This window comes from Pelmatolapia mariae, linkage group LG14 (assembly GCF_036321145.2).
Source record: "Pelmatolapia mariae isolate MD_Pm_ZW linkage group LG14, Pm_UMD_F_2, whole genome shotgun sequence".
NCBI lineage: Eukaryota > Metazoa > Chordata > Actinopteri > Cichliformes > Cichlidae > Pelmatolapia > Pelmatolapia mariae.
Genome location: NC_086239.1, coordinates 39,029,041 through 39,052,735, shown reverse-complemented (window position 1 = coordinate 39,052,735; position 23,695 = coordinate 39,029,041). Strand labels below are relative to the sequence as shown.

The 23,695-nt window shown below is 44.4% G+C and overlaps 1 protein-coding gene across 4 annotated transcripts in view; it reads right to left on the bottom strand.

The window, feature by feature from the left end:
• Positions 1 to 23,695, bottom strand: part of LOC134641727 (latent-transforming growth factor beta-binding protein 4-like) — an 80,447-nt gene that overhangs the window by 15,303 nt on the left and 41,449 nt on the right. Inside the window, exons 8-33 of one of the 4 annotated variants that reach the window (XM_063494246.1) lie at positions 22,077 to 22,250; positions 21,326 to 21,428; positions 19,680 to 19,739; positions 18,234 to 18,356; positions 16,014 to 16,190; positions 15,782 to 15,919; positions 15,025 to 15,336; positions 13,450 to 13,617; positions 13,069 to 13,200; positions 12,478 to 12,603; positions 9,740 to 9,853; positions 9,351 to 9,470; positions 8,692 to 8,805; positions 8,466 to 8,585; positions 8,115 to 8,234; positions 7,627 to 7,752; positions 7,373 to 7,498; positions 6,934 to 7,056; positions 6,159 to 6,290; positions 4,744 to 4,869; positions 3,960 to 4,103; positions 2,905 to 3,168; positions 2,728 to 2,799; positions 2,257 to 2,385; positions 2,024 to 2,164; positions 1,652 to 1,804 (exon numbers count right to left, since the gene is read on the bottom strand). In XM_063494246.1, the coding sequence (XP_063350316.1) occupies positions 1,652 to 1,804; positions 2,024 to 2,164; positions 2,257 to 2,385; positions 2,728 to 2,799; positions 2,905 to 3,168; positions 3,960 to 4,103; positions 4,744 to 4,869; positions 6,159 to 6,290; positions 6,934 to 7,056; positions 7,373 to 7,498; positions 7,627 to 7,752; positions 8,115 to 8,234; positions 8,466 to 8,585; positions 8,692 to 8,805; positions 9,351 to 9,470; positions 9,740 to 9,853; positions 12,478 to 12,603; positions 13,069 to 13,200; positions 13,450 to 13,617; positions 15,025 to 15,336; positions 15,782 to 15,919; positions 16,014 to 16,190; positions 18,234 to 18,356; positions 19,680 to 19,739; positions 21,326 to 21,428; positions 22,077 to 22,250 (3,637 nt within the window). The remainder of the gene's footprint in view (positions 1 to 1,651; positions 1,805 to 2,023; positions 2,165 to 2,256; positions 2,386 to 2,727; positions 2,800 to 2,904; positions 3,169 to 3,959; positions 4,104 to 4,743; positions 4,870 to 6,158; positions 6,291 to 6,933; positions 7,057 to 7,372; positions 7,499 to 7,626; positions 7,753 to 8,114; positions 8,235 to 8,465; positions 8,586 to 8,691; positions 8,806 to 9,350; positions 9,471 to 9,739; positions 9,854 to 12,477; positions 12,604 to 13,068; positions 13,201 to 13,449; positions 13,618 to 15,024; positions 15,337 to 15,781; positions 15,920 to 16,013; positions 16,191 to 18,233; positions 18,357 to 19,679; positions 19,740 to 21,325; positions 21,429 to 22,076; positions 22,251 to 23,695) is intronic. The other 3 variants (XM_063494247.1, XM_063494248.1, XM_063494249.1) reach the window with 3 other exon arrangements.

Genomic DNA, 23,695 nt, shown 5'->3' with positions numbered 1-23,695 from the left:
TGGAGCGGGGGGGCTAGGAGGAGGAGTTGGCCGTCCGACTGGGGTCTGGTGTGTGGGGCCTCCCTGCTGCTGCGGAGTCGGGGCAGTCTGCTTCTCCCCACTGCAGGGAAAAGGGTAACACCACCTGGGTCTGGGTGCAGTTTCCCCCTCCAGGGGCAAGGGTACCTAGACCCGGTTCTTAGAGTACGCTTGGGGAGTGTGATTGTGTGTACAGCGTCTCTTTATGTCTGTCTCCACGTTGGTTGAGTGTGGAGTAATTGCTTATGAGAGCATGAGGGTGGGAATGGATGTTTGTATTTGAGTGTGCCTGTATGTCTGTGTCTATATGTCAGGTTGGGTATCAGACGCCACCTCTCTGGGGACATCTCAGGTCCTCCAAGGTTTGGAGGCCTATCTCCCCCCACCACTTCCCCTGCCGGTGGCAGACGCCCTCAGACATCGATGCGTTGGTGGTTCTTTGTGTCCGGGGGTGGGCGTCCGGGTACACACCGGCTCACTCCTTGGTGGCTGCTTATCGGGGCCTGGAACCTGGGGCTCGCTCGGGCCACTTCGGGGGTGGGGTGCCCTCGGCCTCTCGGCCTGGGGCTCGGTCACTCAGGCGCAGCTGGCTGCCGGCGGAGCTCACGGGCACGTCACTGCAACCCCCCCTGGCTTCTGCTCCGCGGCTGCTGAGTGATCCCTCATCTGGGACTCTCCTCAGCTCTTTCTGGGACAGTGGCGCGGCTGCCCCTCTGTTGGTCTTCCTTGGTCTCTTGTGTTCTGGGGGCCTCTGGATGTCTGGAGTTTTGATCTCCTCCATACCTGCTTCATGCCCTGGAGGATGGGACTGTGGCCCCCCACACCCTCTAGCAGATCATTACATTAAGGAACCTTTTAAATACAAGCGCGCTCATGCTCACAGGTGTACACACAGGTGATCACACACACAAACTACACCCTTTTTGGCTCCTACCTCAAAGCACACTGTGCGCTGTCGATCTTACGTGCTGCACAATAATGTTTAATATTAAGTATGTAGTGTTATATTCCCATATATCATTGTGATGTTGTTTATTCTATTACTCTCGTTTTCTTCTGCTTGTTTTCTTTTTTCTTTCTCAACAGGTGATCCAGGTGATCGATATATGTATTTTTTGTCTGCTTATTTTGTTGGTTTTTGTTTTTTGCCCTTTATCCCCGTCCCTCTTCTCCGCTGTTTTTTTTTTTTGTGTTTTGTTTTTTCCCCCCTCTTTCTTTCTCCCTTTTCTTTTCCCCTGTCCCGTATCTAGCAAGTAAAAAAAAATAAATAAATAAAATAAACAATAAAAGGTAAATCAAATGGACCATTACGGCAAGGCTGGGATGGTCCATTTGGTAAAGTAAATCCGTTGGGCATCTTTCTTCGCCTTTAGACAATAATTCTGATGGCAAAAGAACCAAACGGGACAGGTTTAAAAAAAAAAAAAAAAAAAAAAAAAAAAAATTCTTCTCCTGTAAATGTCACAGCGTCGGGGTAATGGCTTCAAAATCTACAACACTGAATACACACGGCTTTGGAGCTTTTGTTGATTTCTGGAGGTATAAAAACAATAAAACCTCTCAACGTCTTCCTAACTGCCTTCCTGAGGAGACACCAGATGTTTTTATAGTTTCCAGTGGTTCTTTTGTTTACCTGTGTCGGTGGCAGGACAGAGGGCGCAGCTGAACCCCCAGCCCTGCCCGTACAGACAGCAGCAGTCTGTGAAGGTGACATGAGCTCCCATCAGAACGCTCTGACACATCAGGCCTGCCGTCACGTGCTGCCAGCATATGGACAGGTTCTCATCTGGAGAGCATGAAGAAGTCAACACCAGAGCAGAGAAAGCAAAGCAAAACTGATGGCAGGAAGCTATTCATATAGTTTCTCGACTTTTGTGTGAGTCTGCATGCTCCGTCTGCCTGTCACTGTGCTGCTGGAACACCAGAGTTTCCGTGATGATGGACAATAAAGGATATTTCTATTATTTCTAGGGAGGAGAAATAGAAGCAGGAAGCTTAGGTTTACCCTCATTGAGGTCGGAGGAGTTGACACAGTTTCGTTGGGTGTCGTCGAGGACCAGAGGAGGCTGACAGCTGCAGTAATACGAACCAACTGTGTTCACACAAATCCCTCCCACACAGCTCTCCTCTTCACACTCATCATGATCTGACACAAACAAAGAGGGAAAAAAACTTTATTGACACAGAAATTCAAATCAGTTTGAGCAAATTAAGCTGCTGAGCTTCGGTTCGGCGTACCAACACACTCCAGCAGTGTGCTGTTGTAAACGTATCCGCTGGAGCAGTAGCAGCTGTATCCCGGGATGTTGTTGACACACACGCCGTTCTTACACACCTCTGGATGGAAACGCTTACACTCATCCACATCTGGCAACAAAGGCATGAAAAAGGACACGTGTCTCAAAGAAGTTCTCATTCATGTCCGCTGTGTCACTGCTACTGCCGCTGTACCTCCCTGCAGCGTTGTGACGTACGGATTGTTACTGATCCTGTTTTTTACAGTCCAGACTTTCTGAGTCTGAGGGTTTTAAAAACACTCTTATACCTTCTGGGTTACTAATCCCCAACTTTCTGAAAACACAGCAAATATCTGAAAACATCTGGAAACGGTATCTGTGCCGACCGGACATTCTGTGACCCAGTAACATCATCAGTCAGGAAGTGAAATGCAGTGGGGTCAGGGTTAAAGAGGTCTGTCTGTGTTTGTACCTCTGTAGCTGAAGGCTCCTGGTCCTTCTGTAACATATCCATTCCCACTGGGACACAGAGTTAGAAACTCAGCTGCAACACAGAACGACTTTATCAGAAAATGAACCAAAGCGCAGCGCTGAAGTCCTGATAGGTTGATAGGTGGCCTGCATTCACTATAAACATAAGCTTTCCCACCTGTGTATGCTGTAGGGCAGGGGTGGTACTGGCAGCCCAGCCCCCAGCCCTGCCCCAGTGTGCAGCAGCACTCCTGCTGGGTGGTGTTGGTGGCCAGCAGGCTGCAGGTTCCCCGCTCTGCCAGGTTGTAATAACACTCCCTCAGCTCGCCAGGACGAGCCTGAGGAAGGGGCGGCAGCATCGGAGACAGCTCCACCACACTGGCGTGGAAAGAGGAGGAGGAGGTGGTGGTAGAGGATTGGCGGGCACGGACTGAGTCTGTTTCTGAAGAAAAATGAGAATATGAAAGTTAAATTAGCATCTACCAAACGGGTTTGGGTGTTTGGCATGTTTTAGTTTTTGTTCTGCGAGGTCATCTTTGGCGACCATCACTGGTTATTTCAAAATACAGTTTTTCCTGTAGCCAGAAGTGACCCAAGATATCAGCTAATGCTATCAAGCTTGGTTAGCATGCTCCAGGACACAGATCCAAGAATTTCACTGAGCAGAACCAGAGCTCAGACCTCTTTAGTACAATAACCTCACAGTAGCCTTTTTATTGATCCAATAATTGCATTAAAAAAGCTCAAACAGCGCAAACACAGAGGAGAGGTTCAGTTCAGGCATGCTAGCTAGCTGAGGTGAAGCCTAGCAGACAGCTAGCAGCTACAGCTGCCTGTGTGACCATCCACCTGTCAGTCAAACAAGGCCAACTTTAAGCCTTAATAAAATTAGTCAGGTCAGTTCTAAAAATCATTCCCCTCCCATACCGTTGTTAAGAAGGGGTAAATTTTGTTTATTTCTGTTTTAAAGCTGGATGTTTTAACAAGGAGACTGACTCACTACAACCTCAAGTGGCTATTAGAGGAATTGCAGCTTTTGTTGGCAGTTGGGGAAAAGAAAGTCCAAGGATCGTTATTCCGTCTGCAGCAATAGAAGAGGCCCCCACAGCAACAACATCAGCAACAACAGAGATGAAAATCTTATTAACGGCATGGGGCTGGGATGGAGTTGGGTTGTGGCTCGCGTGAGCAGCAGCAGCTACACAGCAGCCATGTAGTCTCATATGTGTTTACCTAGAGCTGCAGCGTGGACGCACCGTCTGGCTGCCGTGTCGTAGCTTTGACCTGCCTGGTCACATTCACACATGAAGGACCCCTCCACGTTCTCACAACGAGCTGAGCCACACACACCCGGCAGAGACACACACTCATCCACATCTGAAAGACACATACACAAACGCATCAAGTAATTTCATTTCATTCACATAAACCTTTTTTAGATTGTTTTGCAGATTAATCCATTAAAAAAACGCCCGCGCTCCCGTCAGTTTTAGGTCAAAGTTTTAGGCCAGAATAAAAAATCTTTAACCATTGGTGCAATTGAAAAATTCCAACGGTTCCTGAAAGCATCAACTCTGTGCTTTTTTCAGTGGTATTATGGTCATTACAATAATCTCAGGCACACGTCCAAATTTTGGGAAATAACACAAAACAAGAAAGTTAACAGCAAAAACAAACAATAATGAAACTCAGTTAAAAGAAGCCAAATGCCCGATAAAATGCTTGTCTTTGCGGGGCTGCTGTGACTCCGTGCCTGGGATCACCGTAATGACCCTAATATCATTGAAAAGCGCAGCGTCGCTGCTTTCAGGAACCGTTGGAATTCTTTCAATTGAGCAAATGGTTCAGGAGTTACAGATGTTGAAAAAAAACATCCATCTGATCCTAGCGACAGGTTAGGCTTTGTGATGCTGAAAAAAACATTTGTAGGATCCAAAGTCTTAAAATGTCTTTTTGTATTTTTTAGACCCAAGGACCCAAAAGCCTTGAATCCTCACACTTGTGCTCTAACACGTACCCACACAGGTCTTTCCATCGGCAGTGGAGGTGAAGCCTTGGTCACAAATGCAGCGGTAAGTTCCAAACAGATTCTGACAGTAGGCGTTGGCGCCACACACTGTCGTGTTGGCACATTCATTAATATCTGATTGAAAGAAGAAACGAGAAGGAAGTCAAGTCCATCCGTTCATCCATTTTCTACGACTCGTCTGGCCTAAGCAGAGATGAGGCCTCCCTCGTTTGTTCTAAGTGGATGCTGAAGCGTAGAGCTGGGCGATATAAGATTTTTTCATATCACGATATGTTTTTTTCATTTCAGGCGATAACGATATATATCACGATATAAGCCAAATAAGTAAAATGTGAAATAATCAGCAGCTTGTCTTGATTTTAATATTTATTTCCCATAATAAGTTCAACAGGGTAGATGTACTTAAGGAACATGAGACTTTTTCAGATAAATAAAGGCAAATATTGCAAACGACACAAAAGGCAGCCGCTAAAGCGTTTAAGTTTCAAAATAGAACAAACAAAACAGACTAAATTGTCAATTCCACTTAGAAACAAAATGTTAATTCTAAAAATAAATCTTAGTTCGTTTTACAGAAGAACAGACAAAATTGACTAACTTTTGTCAATATCAAATAAACTGAGAACTAAAAGGAAATTTTCAATCTCTCCTTGTTGTATAGCTTTCTGAACTTTCTGAATCCTTTATCATCTGCAACTGAAAATAGTTGTGGATGATTACTATACCTTTCTAATGTGATGTTGTTGTCCCTGGCTCTCTCTCTCTCTCCCTCCCGCTCTGTTCCAGTGCCACTGCGAGTGTACCTACCGCCCCTCCCCCCTCTTCCCAGCGCAAAGCACAAGGCTCGCGTGTGGAGTGAAGCAGAAAAAGTGCGAGAGAGAGGGTGAGAGAAAGAAAGTAAAAAACCCCACGGCTCGCAATAAGTAGCCGGATCGCGTCGTTCACGTCAAAAGTCGCGACCGACACATCACTAAGAAATACCTTCACACTACGGAACTTCTATGGCCCTTCCGTTCAACAATCTCTCCGGCATTGGAACCATCATCTCTTTTCTCTTCGGTAACCTTCGCTCACGCTCTCGGTTGATTTTTCTCTAGTCGGCAAACTCATTTCCTCCATTACCTGGGCAGCCCGGCTGGCTGCTTCCCAAACAAATACACATGTGCAGCTTGGCACTTGTGCTGTACGTAACAAGTCACGTGACGTGACGCTGCGGCTGTGATTGGTTCGGCTCTGCGCTACTTAATTTGGATTGGCTGTTCTTTTCTTTTTTTTTTTAAGAGAGCAAGGTCTATCGCAATAGTTTCTTTTTTCTATCGAGAAAAAGTTATTTCGCAATACATATCGTTATCGTTCTATCGCCCAGCTCTACTGAAGCGTTGGTAACATGTGCTCAGACTCACCTTCACAGATCCCAGCGTGGTTCACCTGGTAGCCTGGCTCACAGTTAGTGAGGCAGCTGTAGGAACCAATGGTGTTCTCACATCGCTGTGACCCGCAAATGGAACCACCGGACAAGACGCATTCATCAACATCTGAAAGAGACAGACAGACAGAGGTCGTTAGACGTCAAGGTTCACAGCTTTGGATTGGCCTTAAACATCAGTAATATAAACTTTGATTCACATGAGGCCAACACTTCCTATGGAGTACCTCAGGGCTCAGTACTGGGTCCAGTTAATATATATGAGTAAGTATGTGCAGCTCGTTGTACGTTTATAAGACCAATGCTGGTTAGATTACAGAGACTTTATGGAGAAGAGCTTTGAACCACTACACGATGCACCTCATGGAAACCCATGAAGGCTTTGAATACATCGGTCCTATTTTAATTTCTTTCTTTGGCAGGAAATCAAAAAACGTATTTTAATATTCTTCTTCTATTTGTCACGATTCGTTTACCAGTTTATCTGTTCATCTATTTTTTGGATGGTACTGGCAGCCACGAGGAGATGGACACAGGCTGCAGGTTCATGACCTCCTTCAGGCCTACTTAAACTGGGCTGAAGGTGTCACACTTACTTAAAGGTGGAACCCTCATACTGACTTCAAAGTCACTGTTTTAGGAATCCATGTGAACTGAGATTGGCACAAACATGTCTTTAACTACGTGTGTGTGTGTGTGTGTGTGTGTGTGTGTGTGTGTGTGTGTGTGTGTGCGCGTGTGTGTGCGCATACCAAGGCAGGCAGTCCCCTCGGGGTTGGTGGTGAAGCCGATTTGACATTCGCACTGGAACGAGCCTTCGGTGTTCACACAGCGACCGTCCGAACACACACCCGCCTTAACACACTCGTCCACGTCTGCACGAAGACACAAGAAGACAAAACTGAAGAGCCACAAACAGGCAGCAACCGAAGGCCTGCAGAGCATCTCACGCAGCATGCAGTGATGTCTGTGGGCTCTGCAGGCCGTCGCTGACTGCACAGGTGTAAAAGATTTTTGGACCTGACTGTAATATATCCAACACAACAGCTCCGACATCAGTCCTGCTTTCCTGCGACGGTCATGAGGCTGCTGTGGTATTAAATGAAATACTTAAACATCTGAATATGGACGTGCGCACAAACCCAAAGAAGCGTCCTGATGAATGTTCCCCGTTTGATTGGCGGGACTCACCGAGGCAGGCCGTCCGGTTCTCACTCAGCGTGAATCCCTGCGAGCACACACACGTGTAGGATCCAGGCGTGTTCACACACTCTCCTCTGGAGAAACAGAAATCTCCCTCCAAACACTCGTTAATGTCTGAGGACACACACACACACACACACACACATTAAAATGATCTGTTTAACACACCGTTCTGTACGAGGGCGCCTCATCACCACCCACATCTGGTAAGGTTATATTTAACTAGCAGAGAGCGACCTCACCTCTGCACTGCCTTCCCAGGCCGGAGGTTCGATACCCGGGCGCACAGTCGCACCTGAACGAGCCGACGGTGTTCACACAGACCCGCTCTGCCTCACACGCCCTGCCGCTCGCACACTCGTCTATGTCTGCAGCACAGAGAGTGACATCATCATTGATCGCACCCACTGTCGCCAAAGTGCTTGCTCATAGGGGGTCATATGATTGTTGGGTTTTTCTCTGTATCTATTATTGTAGGATCTACTGTACAATATAAAGCGCCTTGAGGCGACTGCTGTTGTGATTTGGCGCTGTGTAAATAAAGCTGAATTGAGTTGAAAACTGATTGGCCTTTCATTTCCTTTGGTTTCTATGAAAACTGATTTGCTCAGAGGCTCCGCCTTCTGCCACTGCGAGCTGAGGATGGACGGATGATGAAACGGTGATGAGTCTAAACATAATGTTGATTTCTAAACAGGATCAGCTCCTGTGTGTGTGTGTGTGTGTGTACCTGTACACACTCCATCCACGCTGTGGTATCCCTGCCGACAGTCCACACACCTGTAGGAGCCTTCAGTGTTCACGCACCGCTGACCGGGACAGGAGTCGCCGTCCTCACACTCGTTTATATCTGCACACAGAGTGTGTGTGTGTGTGTTTAGACATCTTTGCGAGGACAGAAACTATACTTGTGGGGACCAACAGCCCTTACAGGGACAAAGTCCCCACGAGTTTGAAGACACTTTTAAGAATCTTAATGTGGTTTTAGTGTCAGGGTTACAGTTAGGTTAGGCTGAGGGTTAGGGAAAGCATGGCAATGAGATGTCCTCACTACGATATGAAAACGAGTGTGTGTGTGTACCTGTGCACTGTCTGTCGGTCAGTCTGAATCCTGCTCTGCAGGACACACATCTGTACGAGCCCACAGAGTTCACACACATCTGCCCGGGACACTGAGATGGCTCTGCACACTCATCCACGTCTGAACACACACACACACACACACACACACACACACACACACACACACAGTTTGTTCGTATGATGTCACTCTAACATTTACATCACTAACTATCTGTGATGTGTACCTGTGCAGGTGTTGTTCTGGAGCTTGTAACCATGGTGACAGACACAGCGGTAGCTCCCTGGCGTGTTTTCACAGCGGCCGTTGGAGCAGGGATTCTGACGACACTCGTCGACGTCTGAAGGCACAGCGGGAAAGAGGGAAACGTAAACAAACGGGAACGTCAGCGAGTTTCAGGAGGAAGGAAAGGTTTTTGGTTTTTCAGTCACTGACAGCTCAGGATCCATTTTTTAATAAAAAAAGAACAAAACAATTACAAACAGAGAGAAACAAGGTTCAAATATACTGTTTTTTAAACCCCTTTTAGTCGCACACGTGGGAGTCCTCTGTATATTTACAGAAATCTTGTCATTTTCACAAGTATAAGTAACATATTTACTAATATCTATTCAGTTTGGGAATATATGAATATTAATGCTTAAAGGCTTTATAATAGTTTATAACCATAATAGTTAAACGGCAGATTGTGACGCCAGTGTCTGAATGAAACTGCAGCTGAGAGACGTTTTTATAGAGTTTACTAAGAATTCTTTTCTGATATTTTTCAACTATACTGCTAATTGTAAAATTGTATTTTCTAATGAAAAAAATCAACTAGATGTTTTCATTGCACTATTTAAATTAAAAAAATAATTATTAATATATTATAACATATTTGTTTACCTCTGCAGACGTTGTTGAGCAGTCCGTGTCCCGGCGGGCAGGAAACACAGCGGTACGAGCCCGGAGTGTTCACACACTCCTGACCCGGACACTGCAGAGGGTCGGCACACTCATCCACATCTGACACACACACATCAGTGATGTCATTTATAGCAGATTTATCAGTCAGTTTTAGACAGATGATTAAGGCCAGCTGTCTTCTGATTGGCTGACTGACTCTCTATGACATCATACAAACCCAAGAGTTGAAAAAACTCCTGTAAACTGAGTGTTTAGAGCAGTCTGCACACGTTTAACGTGAGAATGCAGCTTTTCTGAACCGTGTGAGGCTGTCTGGAAATCATCTCTAAAATAGAAATGAATTAAGCTGAGCCATGGCGGGCCTTTACCTGTGCAGGTGTTGCCAACGAGCCTGTAACCAAGCCGACAGATGCACCTGTAGCTGCCCGCCGTGTTGTCACAGCGACTGTTAACACAGGGATTCTGCCGGCACTCGTCGATGTCTGAGGAGCCAAACAAATCTTTACTAAACATGTTCTGATTTATGCCAATTTTTCCAACATTTCAATAGAAAGGTTTGTTTTATTTTCTGCCATCATGTTTTTCAGTCATATTTTCTGTAATGTGGTTACATAACTCGTGTTTATGTTATGATCGTAAAAGGTCCAGACTGTGCAGACGTGCTGAAGCGTCTCACGGCTGTCACCGGGCAGGAAAAAAAACACGAGAACGCTTTAAAAAAGACAGGAAGTGAAGGGTAGGCATGGTTTTTTCAACCTGCGCAGGTTTTTAAACATATTACACACCAAGTCAACTACAACCCCTGAAATTGCCTTATTACTCGATGCTGAGAAGGCATTTGACCGGGTGCAGTGGGATTATCTGTTTTATACTCTAAATAAATTTGGATTTGGCCCTAATTTCATTTCATGGATTCAGTTACTTTACTCCTCACCTATGGCACGTGTTAGAACAAATTCGTTATTCTCTTCTTATTTCCCACTTCTCCGTGGTACGAGACAAGGACGTCCCTTATCCCCTCTTCTTTTTGCATTATCAATTGAACCATTGGTGATTAAACTGCGAGCTGACAATTGCATTAAGGGCATCCTCAGAGGTGACCAGGAGCACAAAATATCCTTATATGCTGACGATCTCCTGCTGTATATGTCAGAGCCTTTGTGCTCTCTTCCCTGTGCTTTTGCCATTTTTGAATGTTTTGGTAATATTTCAGGTTACAAGTTGAACCTGCATAAAAGTGAACTTCTCTGTGTCAGCTCTGTAGCCAGGAAGATTTCATTTTCAGATTTTCAATTTAACGTTAAATCAGAGTATGTGACCTATTTGGGGGTTAAGGTTACCCACTCATACAAAGATCTTTATGAAAGAAACTTTGTCCCGCTGCTTAAGAATACTGAGACAGATCTTCAGAGATGGAACAATTTACCACTGTCATTAATTGGCCGCATCAATTCTATCAAAATGAACATACTACCCAAGTTCCTTTATTTATTTCAATGTATCCCATGCTACTTACCCAATAAGTATTTTATAACACTGAATAAGCATATCTCTGCATTTATTTGGAATGGCAAAAGTCCACGAATTCGTAAAGATTTCATGCAGAGAACTAGACCAATGGGTGGCTTAGCCTTGCCAAACTTTCAGTCTTATTATTGGGCAGCAAATATTCGCAATATGCTGTACTGGATGAGTGATTTTACTACAGAGACTCCAGCTTGGCTCCAAATTGAGTCATTCAATTGTGGCAAAATGCGCTTATCAGCTTTGCTGAGCTCAGCTCTCCCATTAGAACTATACACTTATAAACGTAACCCTTTGTTGTATGACTCGCTCAGGATCTGGGTGCAATGTAGGAAAAGGTTTGGGTTACACTTAATGTCAATTAAACCACCTATCTGCTCAAATCATATGTTCCCACCCTCCATGATGGACTCCGCCTTTGAAATATGGGAAAGTAGTGGACTTAGAAATATCAAAGACCTTTTTGTAGATGGGATTTTTGCCTCATTCACGCAGCTCCTGAAGCAGTTTAATGTTCCTCGGCAACATTTTTTCCGCTATCTACAAATTCGCCACTTTGTAAAGAGTCGATTTCCTTCTTTTCCGGAACTACCTGAGGAAACTTCTTTGGATAAAATTATTAATATAAACATTCATAAGAGAGCGGCGATTAAAGAAATCTATGCTATATTATTAGATCTTCAATCTCCTTCTCTCTCCATCCTTAAAGCACAGGGGGAGAAAGACCTTGGGATGACTATAACAGATGAACTCTGGCAATCTTTTTTCCATAGGGTACACTCTTCTTCGATATGTGCCAGGCATGGGCTCCTCCAATTCAAGGTCCTACACCGATTACATATCTCCAAGGAAAAGTTAGCCAAGTTCTATCCAGGAGCTGACCCTCTGTGTAACAGATGTAAAGCAGAAACAGGTTCACTCCTTCATACCTTTTGGACGTGTCCCAATCTTCATAACTATTGGGTGTCTATATTTAACACTCTGTCAGAGATGTATGACGTTAAATATGATCCTTCTGCTCTAACGGCTGTCTTTGGGGTGATACCTCAAAACATCACTTTGCCAAAATACTATTCGAATTCTGTTGCCTTTGCTTCACTTATCGCAAGGCGCCTTATACTTTTAAGATGGAAGCAGGAAGCTCCTCCCACACATGAACAGTGGCTTGCAGAGCTCATGAGGTTTTTGCATTTAGAAAAGATGAGATATACACTGGCAGGTTCGACCACCAAATTTCTTAAGGCATGGCAGCCATTTCTGATGTACATGGAAACATTTAAAATGACCACCTTATCATGACCGGATACCATATCTATACATCATTATCATAGTTAACTGTACACTGAATGTCCCTTATACATTTTATTTCTATATTTGTTTGTTGTTGTTTGTTTGTTTGTTGTTTTGTAGGGGTTTCTTTGGTTTGTTTGGTTTTTTTCCTTCTCTATTTCTGTTATCTTTTGGGGTATTGTAAATACTGAACAGCAAACTACTGTATGTTCAAAGTTTTGTTATTAACATGCTGCTGTGACTGAAAATAAAATTTATAACAAAAAAAAAAAAGACAGGAAGTGGCTGTCACCTTGGCAACTGGTCTGCTGGCTGTTGCTTCTGTATCCAGATGGACACACACATCTGTAGCTTCCAATGCTGTTCACACACTCTCCTACCGAACACACTGCTGGAGACTGCAAACACTCGTTCACATCTACACACACACACACACACACACACACATTATTATCATTATAAAAACATTAAAAAACAACTGAACAAATACAACATTCAGTTTCTGTGTGTACATAAAACATGTTTGGAAACTATCCACGGAAAAGAAAAGAAAATATTGAATGTAAAATAAACGAAATCTATTCAAATTATGTTGCATTTGTTTATTTGTAAAATAAAAATTACTGTTATTGTAAAATATCTGTTAATCTGCAAATTAAAAAATAATCCAGAAATATTTTTATATAATAAATATGATGTGATACAATATGATGACTTTCAATAAGTTCATCTTTATTTGTTTTGATATGTAATAACTGTTACTGCTTTTATGGTTGAAACACAGATGTGACTGATCGACTGTGAGATATATACAAACTCTCAGTCTGATGAAACGTTATCAGCTGAAATATTAAAACAGGGCTGAAGGATTCACATATCTCACCTTGGCAGTGTGTGCGCTGCGAGCTGAGCTGGAAGCCCCGATCACACACACAGGTGTGTTTCCCACCTGGCTGATCCACACAGCGGCCACGGCCACACACACCCGGCCTGCTCTCACACACGCCTTGTACTGCTGCACGCACACAGAAACATGGCGGTTAAGGTTCGTCACCCGTCGAGCGTCTGCAGCTGACCTCAGGTCAGCGCTCTTACACATCAGATCATTCACATAAACACACCTTTGATCTTTCATTCTGCACAAAGTAAGACAGTTTTATCAAACGGATTCTGCTTTGATCTGAGTGAACTTTTTTCTTTTCAAAGGACAGAACAGATGAAGAACTTCCTTCCAACACGCCGGTCCTCTCCTTCCAGTACTCACTCTGAACTCTGGGGGGCGTCGGGCTCACAGCCGGTCTGGTTTCCAGAGGGAGGTCTTCGCTGGGTCTCGACCCACGCTCGGGGCTCTGCGGCTGGGCCGGAGCGGGGAGGGAGTCCCCTCTGGATGGCGGCGGATCGGCCTGATACACCGAAGAGAAACGATCAGCTGCTGAGAGCAGAAACAACAACAACAGGTCAGTTTGTCTTCAGCAGCTCCTTCCTCTCAGACTGACACAGTCATCTTCATCAAACCAAGGTGCAGCAGGTAAAGTTTTTTCATAAACGCTGCCAAAGACTTCCTGCTTAGTAGATGCAGTTTTTATAGCAAAAGCTCTGCTAAGATTTTAACGAATCACTCAGCCTCGATCCAAAAAGCAAAGGAAATTAATATTAAATATAATAATAATAATAATAATAGTAAATTTTATTTAAAAAGCACCTAAGACACCCAAGGACACTTACCAATGTACTACTTAGAATAAAACACATAATAGAACAATGACACAATGAAGAACAATAAAACAAAAGCACAAGATAAAATTAACAAACAGTGGATTCACAGTGAATATGCAGATTTGAACAGATGGGTTTTGAGTTGAGATTTAAACTGGAGGAGAGAACCAATGTTTCTTATATCTGGGGGTAGACAGTTCCACAGCCTGGGAGCAGAGCAGCTGAAAGCTCTGCTTCCCATGGTGCTGAGGCGGAAGGAAGGCACAGAAAGCTGGATAGAAGAAGAAGATCAAAGTGCTTAACAGGTCAGAAAGGTAAGGAGGAGCGAGGTTATGAAGGGCCTTGAAGGTGAGCAGAAGTTTGTCCGGAATTTCACTGGGAGCCAGTGAAATTCCCCCAATTTTGGGGGGAGACCATGCAAGAGAAAATTACAGTAGTCAATGCGGGAGGTAACAAGATTGTGGACAAGAACGGACGTAGACTGAAAGAGAAGGACGTAATCTGTTAATGTTGCGTAGATGGAAAAAGGCAGAACGGGTGAGATTTATAGAAAAGTGAACTGCCTAGATGACACCAAGGCTCTTAACCTGAGGAGAAGGGAAAAGTGTGGAGTTATCGATAGTGAGTGAGAAATGATTTGCCTTCAGCAGGTTGGATTTAGTGCCAATAAGGAGGATTTCAGTTTGATCCTCATTAAGCTTAAGAAAATTAGAGCTGATTTTAATTCAATTAGGCATTCTGTCAGGGAAAAAGGTGGGAGGGAGGAATCAGGTCTGCAGGAGAGATGTAGCTGGGTGTCGTCAGCAAAACTGTGAAAGTGAAGATCAAATTTGAAGAAAATATAAAAGTGCAATAATAAAAAACAGAGGCAGAGCCAACTCGCAGTGTTAGATGCTTTTATATGCTGCAGGTTGTTGTAAATCATGTTGTGTTCATGTTTGTGCAAACGTGTGTGAAAAGGCTTCTTTAACATAACCCAACAGCTTTTTAGTGCCAAAAGAGGATTCTGCTCTAAATCTGACCTCAGATCTCCTGAAACCGTCTCACTGTTTGTAAAGTTGAAGTAAAACTGTTTCTGGTGTTTATCGATGATTCAGAAAATAAAACCTCGCTGTTTTGCTACCTTGGTTCCCGGCGGACGGAGGTCTCAGTTGTGTTGAATCAGGTCGGCTCTGCGAAGGCCGGGTTCTGCCCTGGGTGGCCGAGGTGCCCGCACTGCCAGGCTGCACAGGCCTGGAGGAGGACGAGGAGGACGAAGAGGAGGAGGACGAAGAGGAGGAAGAGGAAGAGGAGGAGGCGGGAAAGCCTGCGCCTGGGTGGGGCTGAGGTTGGGGCTGGGGAGGACTGGGTCTGGTCCCAGCTCCTGTGCCACTGGAGGTACTCGCTCCACCAGAGGCAGGGGGTTTCAGTGGAGACCTGGACCCCGAAACAGAACCTGCAGGGGGGGACTCACGCTCATCACACTGACTAACACATCTATCTTTGTTTAAATCGATCTGCAGGTGTAATCTTAATTAACCAGTGATTTTTTTAATCCTAAAAAAACTAATCTTCTTCAAACATGACTTAAAAACAAGAGTTCATCTGAAACAGAGTCAGAATGTAGCTGTAAATGCTGCAGTGTAACAGTGACGACATTAAATACGATTCTGGATGAGCTCAGTTATCTGTCAGCAGCTGCTGTGTTCATTTATTAACGTCATTAACAGGAAAACTGGTTCTCAGGCAGGCTGTGAACCGTTCGTAGAAGTTTTTAATGCTGTCATAATTTATTATTATTATTATTGTTATTATTGATCATTAAGGTGGAGCAGACCCAACACTCCCATGACAGAAGCATGAGCAGCCGGTGTGCAGGATGCTGTGTGCTCAGCAGGTACCCTGGTTGTCCTTGTTGCTGCCGTTTACCAGCACAGCTCCGCCGCCCCCCTCCGGTTCGCTGACTCTGTGGTTGAATTTAAGAGTTGAAGGCGAGTATTGGTAACCAGGACCAGCGGGACAGATCTCCTTAAAGGCCACTGAAGGAGGAGATGGAGGGAAGAGAGAGGACACACCTGAAAATTCACCTGAAACCAAATAAGCTCAGTCGTGACGTCGTCCTCCTGAACCTACCTGAACCGAAGTACGGACACCTCTGGCAGTCGGGTCCCCAGGCTTTGCCGACTCGACTGCAGCAGCAGATCTGCTTGGTGATGCTTTTGAGGATAGGCAGGGAGCAGGAGGACGGACCCAGACCTGAACCCAGGACCCGGTAACACTGACCCTTCTCCTCAGAAATGACACTCTGGGCTGAGGAGGACACACAGGAAGGAGGGGGACTCGTTACACAGATGATCCACCCGAAGCTCGGCCGGGACCTGAAGCAGAGCGCTGCATGCAGAACAAGTACATGCTGTACCCCGACCCGCTCGGGTTAAATGACACAGGAAGAGATTCAACACAGACGTGGCAGGTGATGCAGGAACAGGAAGCTTTCCGACGACACAGAACATCAGCAGGCCGTGTCAACAGATCGAAATTCAGATGGAAGTTTAACCACCTGCAGACACGGCTTCACAAGGATTTCAACCTTGCAGTAACCTCCCATGCAAACATCTGGATAATGGCTTCTATCAAAGAGGACACGAGGGGGCACCACTCGGATATAAAGATGGGCACAAATTCTGGGTCTGAAAAATGAAACTGTCATGATGTCATTAGAAATGCTCCAAAAGGCTCCAACAGCACAAACACGGTCCAGAGGTCCAGTTCAGGTGAAGCTAGCAGACAGCTACTGACACCTGTGCCACCATCCACCTGCCAGTCAAATAGGCCACGCCCCTAATAATGCACACTGTAAGCCTCAACATTATCCAAACAGGTGGATTGTGCAAACATTCTTGTTATGAAGGAGAAAATTATCTGTAAAAACCAAACAGTTTGTGTATCAGGCTGTAAACGTGTTTATTTCTGCTCTAAAGCTTCAACATGGGAGTCTATGGGGACCGACTCACTGCTGCCTCTGCTGGACGTCAGAGGAACTGCAGCTTCATTTGCTTCAGTGTTGGCTTCATTTTTATTCTGCTTTATTTCTTTTACAGGAAACAGACTCTAGATTGTGGGGAGGGAGCTGCTCCGAGGGGATAACTCAGCCCAGTGAGCGCAGGTTAAAACACAAACAGGAAGTAGAACAATAGAAAAAGCACAGCCACTTTGCTGCTTGTCCAAGTCCGTGTGGATGTCAAACAAAAAACCTTCAATTTGTCAAAACAATAATTTGGATATAAAAAATATTTCCAGGAAAGGATAGAGATTGAAAAACATACAAACCCAAACACAGACACACTGTTAAAAAAAAGTAAAGCTTTGATTAGAGCGCTGTCATCAGTTACCGGGTAGACCAGCATCCTGAAGCTCCTCCTCCTCTGATTCACTGAATGCCGGTCGGAATAAGCAGAGCACCGGTCAGGCTTCACAAAAACCATCTGAGCACTGAACCTCTCCCTGATGTTCCCCAAAGAACAACGAGCTGTGCCGACTTTGAGCAGAACAAAGATTTAAAGTTGACCTTTAAAAAAGTCCTCTCATTATTCCTGCTGAAGGTCTGAGCCCCAGTCCGAGGAGTCTCATCTTCAGATTTTCAGAAAAGCTCAGAGTAAATCAACATTTCTTTGTAAGAAAAATTGTGTTTAGAACATCTTTAAACTTCAAAATACAGCAATGCTGTATTAGCCCAGTGTAACTTTAATACCTGTGAAGTGGCTGTTTGAAGTTAAAATCAGCTAACACTGTGTAGCTTGTCTAATAAACTACACAGACACTGTAGTAATAATTTGTCCTGTGTTATATTATTTTATCAATTTCAGTTTGCAGATTGTCTGTGTGTCCTAGACCGGGTTTGAAAATACTGGTGAGTAGACTCCTGTGGTGTCAAATTGAAAATCTTAAGTGTCATCATTACACTCGCCAGTCCAGCCTTTTACACCTTAAGACAAAAATGGCTGTGATGCTTTTGAAAAGAACCTAAAGTTAAAGCTGAAAGTCTGCAGTGCAGTTGTTGAGGTGGCGCAGAGAGCCAAATCCTCACTGCCCACTGTGTTATAGCTATAGTAGAAATTAGAGTTATTTCCATCTGTGCAGCAGCTTCAGCTTTTCTGTACTTTGATGGCGCTGCACAGCTAAACTTTGAGAAGTTAATAAAAGAGAGACGAGCCAACCAAAGTCCGGCAGAAACTTGGAGAGCTCAGACGGATTCAGGAAGTCCTGACAGGAGTCGGCGTCATTCCTCATTTCATTCCCAAGCCGGCGGCGGCGGCGGCGGCGGCAGCGTGCATGTAAATGTGCGTTACTTACAGATGCAGATTCCATGTGAGGCGTCGAGGATGAACCCCAGCCTGCACACACAGCTATAGCTCCCCCTGGTGTTCACACAGATGCCGTTCTCACACAGCCCCGGCTGCAGGCACTCATTCACGTCTACACACACACAAACACTTCAGGCTTTTCTCAGCTCTCAAAGCGATCCGACGTCAAACGTCCTCTAAGACACCGTTTATTTACTTACGCCCGGATCCCGAGTGGGCTCATCAGAAAAACTGATAAACTTTTTAAAGATGGATAAATCATCTGGTCGTAAATAAAGAAATCCATTGCATAGGAAACATGCAGACTTTAAACAAATAGTCAGATGAAGATTTCTTCATTTTGGAAGCAGTTCAGAAGGTCAAGAGCTGAAGATCTTATATTTGGTAGATGACAGTTTGGTGGTATTATCTTTATGTTAATTCTGATCGATGTCACTTTTGTTCACGCAGTAAATATGTTTTTTATCACTAATATCTAAACAGACTGGAATATGAAGGAAACCAATAAGAAGAAAATCAGAGGAAAACAGGGCACCTTTTATAAACTTCTGACTTTAAAAGCAGTTACGACAGTTAGTTATGATTTTTTCTCCAAGAAATCTGTGTGTCGAGCTAAAGAGATTAATGACATATGTGTACGGACAGCAAACCTTTTTACCACCATGGCAGAGTAACTGTCCATGGCTGAAACAGCTCTCGGAGAATCATCACACTGAAGCTATTAATGCTAATATCAGCCTGTATCGAGAACTACAGTCTAAGGTTAAATTAGGCACTTACCAGTTAAACTTTTAATTGTTACAGCTCAGATTAAACACTGCATTTTTGGTTTCTTTCTACTAAAATTTTCTGATAAAATGTTGGTGGAAGAAGTTTTAGTTCCCTTTGCAAAGATGAACAAAGCTCAGTATAAAATAGATTAAATACGGATTATTTTACATATTAATTCTTTAAAAGCAACCACAGTAGTGTTGTTATTCCTGGATTTATTTGTAGTTTGATGACACATATCTGCAAATGACCACATGTTTGTCCGATTTTGTCCTATGATAAGAATATGCTGTGTTATCGGCATAGTATTGTAACTGACCGGGGCTGCTCTGAGTATTTTTTGTACAAGTTTTGAAAACAGGAAGGCATGTCTGCTAATTATTCCTTCATGTAATATTTTCATAACAATTATTCAGGCACTACGTGAAGCTGTCAGCCAATCCCGTGAAAACGTTAATTTTACCAGCATTGCCTCTTCTGCTGTGATTTAATGACAGAACAGGAGTGGATGGACCTGGGTACTGATCCGTTTTTCATTTAACAATAGAAGTTCACATTTAGGAAATGAAAAAAAAGAACCTTCTCCGATTGATCATTTAGTTTCTCTGTTGTTTAAAGAACAGAATATTTCCACCGCCTGTACGATTACAACCGCCAAACTCACCGACACACTGCGTTCCATTGGCTCGCTCAAACCCAACTGGACAGCTGGCTTCGCTCTCACCTAACAATGATCAATAACCGAATACACGGTGAACAATCACCAATTCTTGTGGAATAATTATCTGATCACATACTTATATTTAATGTTTGCTAGGAGAGAACACAAAACACAGTTCTGCACTGTTTCTAAGAAATGTATTACAAATTAAATTATTTATAAGAAAAAGGTTGTAAGATGAACTCCCCAGAGTTTGTTACATTAAAGTAATAAGGTCAAACAGAAACACCAGGGGGCGCCATCACAAAGCCAAAGCTATAAACAGCTTTTTAAAGATCTTCTGGTCAGTTTTAATGAACCATGACAAACATCAAAAACTGTACCAGTTATGTGTGTGTGTGTGTGTGTGTGTGTGTGTGTGTGTGTGTGTGTGTGTGTGCGCGCGCACATCCAGGCCCTCTTTTCTGTTCTTTAAAGGTGTATGCCGTCATTCTTTACAGACTGGTGTGAAGCTGGATGCCAGCAGTTGAGCTAACATGATTTCCTGAGTGTGTGTGTGTGTGTGTGTGTGTGTCCCACAGTTGCATTCCTTTACTGTTAGTCAGCTCTAAAAGAACAAGGAAGCCCGATTACTTACTGTGTGTGTGTATGCATCTATGCTTGTGAGGACACACTGTTGGGTTCTCACTTTGAGGCAGACCTCGGGAGGCCTGTTAAATGGTTTGGACCTGATTAGATTTCAGTGTTGAAATCGTGATGTTTGAGTTACGGAACCTCAGAAGACATGTATTAACTACAGTCCCCACAGAGACAGATGAACAAATGTGAGTGTGTGTGTGATGAAGTCCAATAGTTACATAAGCAGCTACTGGTGAAATATTTCCCAAATATTAAAGTCATGAAGTAGCAGACCCCCACTCACAGAAAAAGTGTTAGTATAACTGTGCTAGTCTAGGTATCTTTGTGAGGACCTCTATAAATTCGAGCCTAAGTGAAGACATTAGTGAATAGTGAGGACTTCTTCTCTTTCAGAAAAAAGGAGAGCTTTCGAAGGACCTCTTTTATGACACCTTTGCTTGCTGACCCTAAACCACTAAATCAAGCTGGTGTAATGCTGCAGCAGCATGTGACTTTACATAGCATGTGGCCGTCAGCTTTTCACATGAATGTCGGTTTCAAACTCCACTGCTGGCCCCTCACTCTGCCACCTTTCTACCTTTCACAGAAAAAGGTGAGAAGGAATAACAGTGCATTGTTTTAATATTGATGGGTCATTTTCTTTTGATATAAAACACTGCAATGACCACCGGCATGAAACAGATGTCATACTATAATATTCCTGCTTGGACCAGGGAGTGTAAAGGAAGAGTTAGTCAAACCTTCAACAGTGCATGTGTGGGTTTACTGTCCAGGGATAAAGTTAGAGCTGGACTATGGGAACTTTTTCCCGTGTGTCTCAGTTTAATTACCAGAAGGTTTTTGGGCCTAATTTAATGTCTAAGGCAATAATAAAATGTCAGACATATAAAAGTCTTCAAAGTTTTCTGACTGATCGCAGTGAGGTCACTCAAGGTAGGTTATGGAAGCCTGAGTGGACCGCACAGTATGTTATGTTGTGTTATATGAGTATTGTGTGTATTTTTGTATACCTGTGTTCTCAGGACAGATGACACAGTCATCGATGCCCCAGGCCTTTCCGATCCCTCTGCAGCACATTTCCTTGCTCCGAAGGCCAGGAAGAGGAGAGCTGCACTAAAAACAAACACAGTCCAGGATAAATCTGATGGACCGCAGCCATGCTAACATCTATCAGGCTGGACTTTCATCAAAACAAGACACAACAATATGCATCGTGTAGCAACGAGATGATTTAAGGACTGCTTTGTCATTTTAAAGGATGTAGGACCATGTGGTTACATTTTCTGCTTTTTGTAATCACATTAAAGTTGATATTCAGTGTTTCCTTACTTCCTGTCATATATCTCCTAACACAGTGATAACTCGCCAAATGATGAGGTGTATATGTACAAGTAATCCCTGTGTGCCAAAAGCTCAGCTTTCAGATTGCTTTAAACACTCAGTTTCAGACTGTTTGTTCTACTCTTGGATCCCTATGATGTCATAGACAGCACTTATCCCTAACATGGGTTCAAGGTCATGCTGACTTTGCAATCCAGCAGTGACAGAAAAAACCCCAGCCTATGTGGGGTAAAAAGTGCCAAAAAGGTTGTTTTTTGTTTGATGTGACAGAACACAGGAATTATCCGCCTGACAGTCTTAGAAATCTCCAAACATGGAACATTGAACAAAATCCATGTTAATGGGTAAAAACTAAGTTCTCCTTTGAAAACCTGCTGGTAAATCTTAGGAGGTATTTTGTGTTCATATTTTGCCACTCACCTGTCCGTCTTTAACCTCTCTGAAGCAGTACTTAAAGCCGGACTGCTGGGTGTAGACACTGTCCCCTCTCACAGTCTGGGCCAGGACTCTGCTGTCAGCAGGAGCCGGAGCACCCGCTGACCCTGAGGAGGAGGAGGAAGAGAGCGTCCGCAGGGTGGGAGTGAATCCAGACACCTGGAACAAGAAGATTCAACTTACCTACAAGCAAGTGAATGCAAAAGACTACAGGCATATTCAATGACAGGGTTAAAAATAAATGAATAAATGACATTAAACTTGATCTGTGGTTAAAATTTTAAAACTCCTGCAAGAAATTAAGATGACTGTTTAGATGTGCGTCTGTCAGTCGAACCTCGGATACAGGAGGAACAATGTGGTTTCGTCCTGGTCGTGGAACTCTGGCCCAGCTTTTTATGAGCTCCTGAGGATACTGCACAGGAGTTTGCCCACCAGTCTATATGTTCTTTGTGGATTTGAAGAAGGAGTTCGACTGTGTGGGATTCCTGTGGGAGTTGCTTCGGGAGTATGGGGTGTCTAGCCCATTGCTATGGGCCATTCGATCCTTATACAACCTTTGCAAAAGCTTGGTCTGCATAGCCGGCAATAAGTCGGACTCGTTCCTGGTGGGTGATGGACTCCGCCAGGGCTGCCCTTTGTCACTGCTGATGGCCTCCAGCTTGCACTGGAGCAGTTCCCAACCGAGTGTTAAGCAGCGGGAATGAAAATCAGCACCTCCAAATCTGAGGCCATGGTCCTCAAAAGGGTGGAGTGCCCACTCCGGGTCAGGGACGAGTTCCTGCCCCAAGTGAAGCAGTTTAATAATTATAATAATGGATTGCATTTATATAGCGCTTTTCGAAACCCTCAAAGTGCTTTTTACAATTCCACTATTCATTCACTCTCACATTCACACACTGGTGGAGGCAGCTACAGTTGTAGCCACAGCTGCCCTGGGGCAGACTGACAGAAGTGAGGCTGCCATATCGCGCCATCGGCCCCTCTGGCCATCACCAGTAGGCGGCAGGTGAAGTGTCTTGCCCAAGGACACAACGACCGAGACTGTCCGAGCCGGGGCTCGAACCGGCAACCTTCCGATTACAAGACGAACTGCCAACTCTTGAGCCACGATCGCCCTGTTTATGTATCTCGAGGTCTTGTTCACGAGTGATGTGAGAAGTGAGCGGGAGATCGACAGACGGATTGGTGCTCTGGCTGGTCACGAGCTGTGGGTAGTGACCGAAAGAACGGGATCACAGATACAAGCGGCGGAAATGGCTGGCCTTTCCCTTAGAGATAGGGTGAGAGGTTCTGCCATCCCGGAGGGGCTCAGAGTAGAGCTGCTGCTCCTCCACATCAAAAGAAGCCAGTTGAGGTGGTTCAGGCATCTGACAAGGATGCCTCCTGGGCGCCTCCTGGGTGAGGTGTCCAGGCATGTCCCACCCCTCCAGGGCAGACCCAGGACACGCTGGAGAGATTATATCTCTTGGCTGGCCTGAGAAGGCTTCGGTGTTCTCCTGGAGTAGCTGGAGGAGGTACTTAGGCTGCTTGCCAAACGACATGGCCCCGGATAAACGGAAGAAGGTCGATGGATTTAGATGTTTTTAAAGAACTTCCAAGAA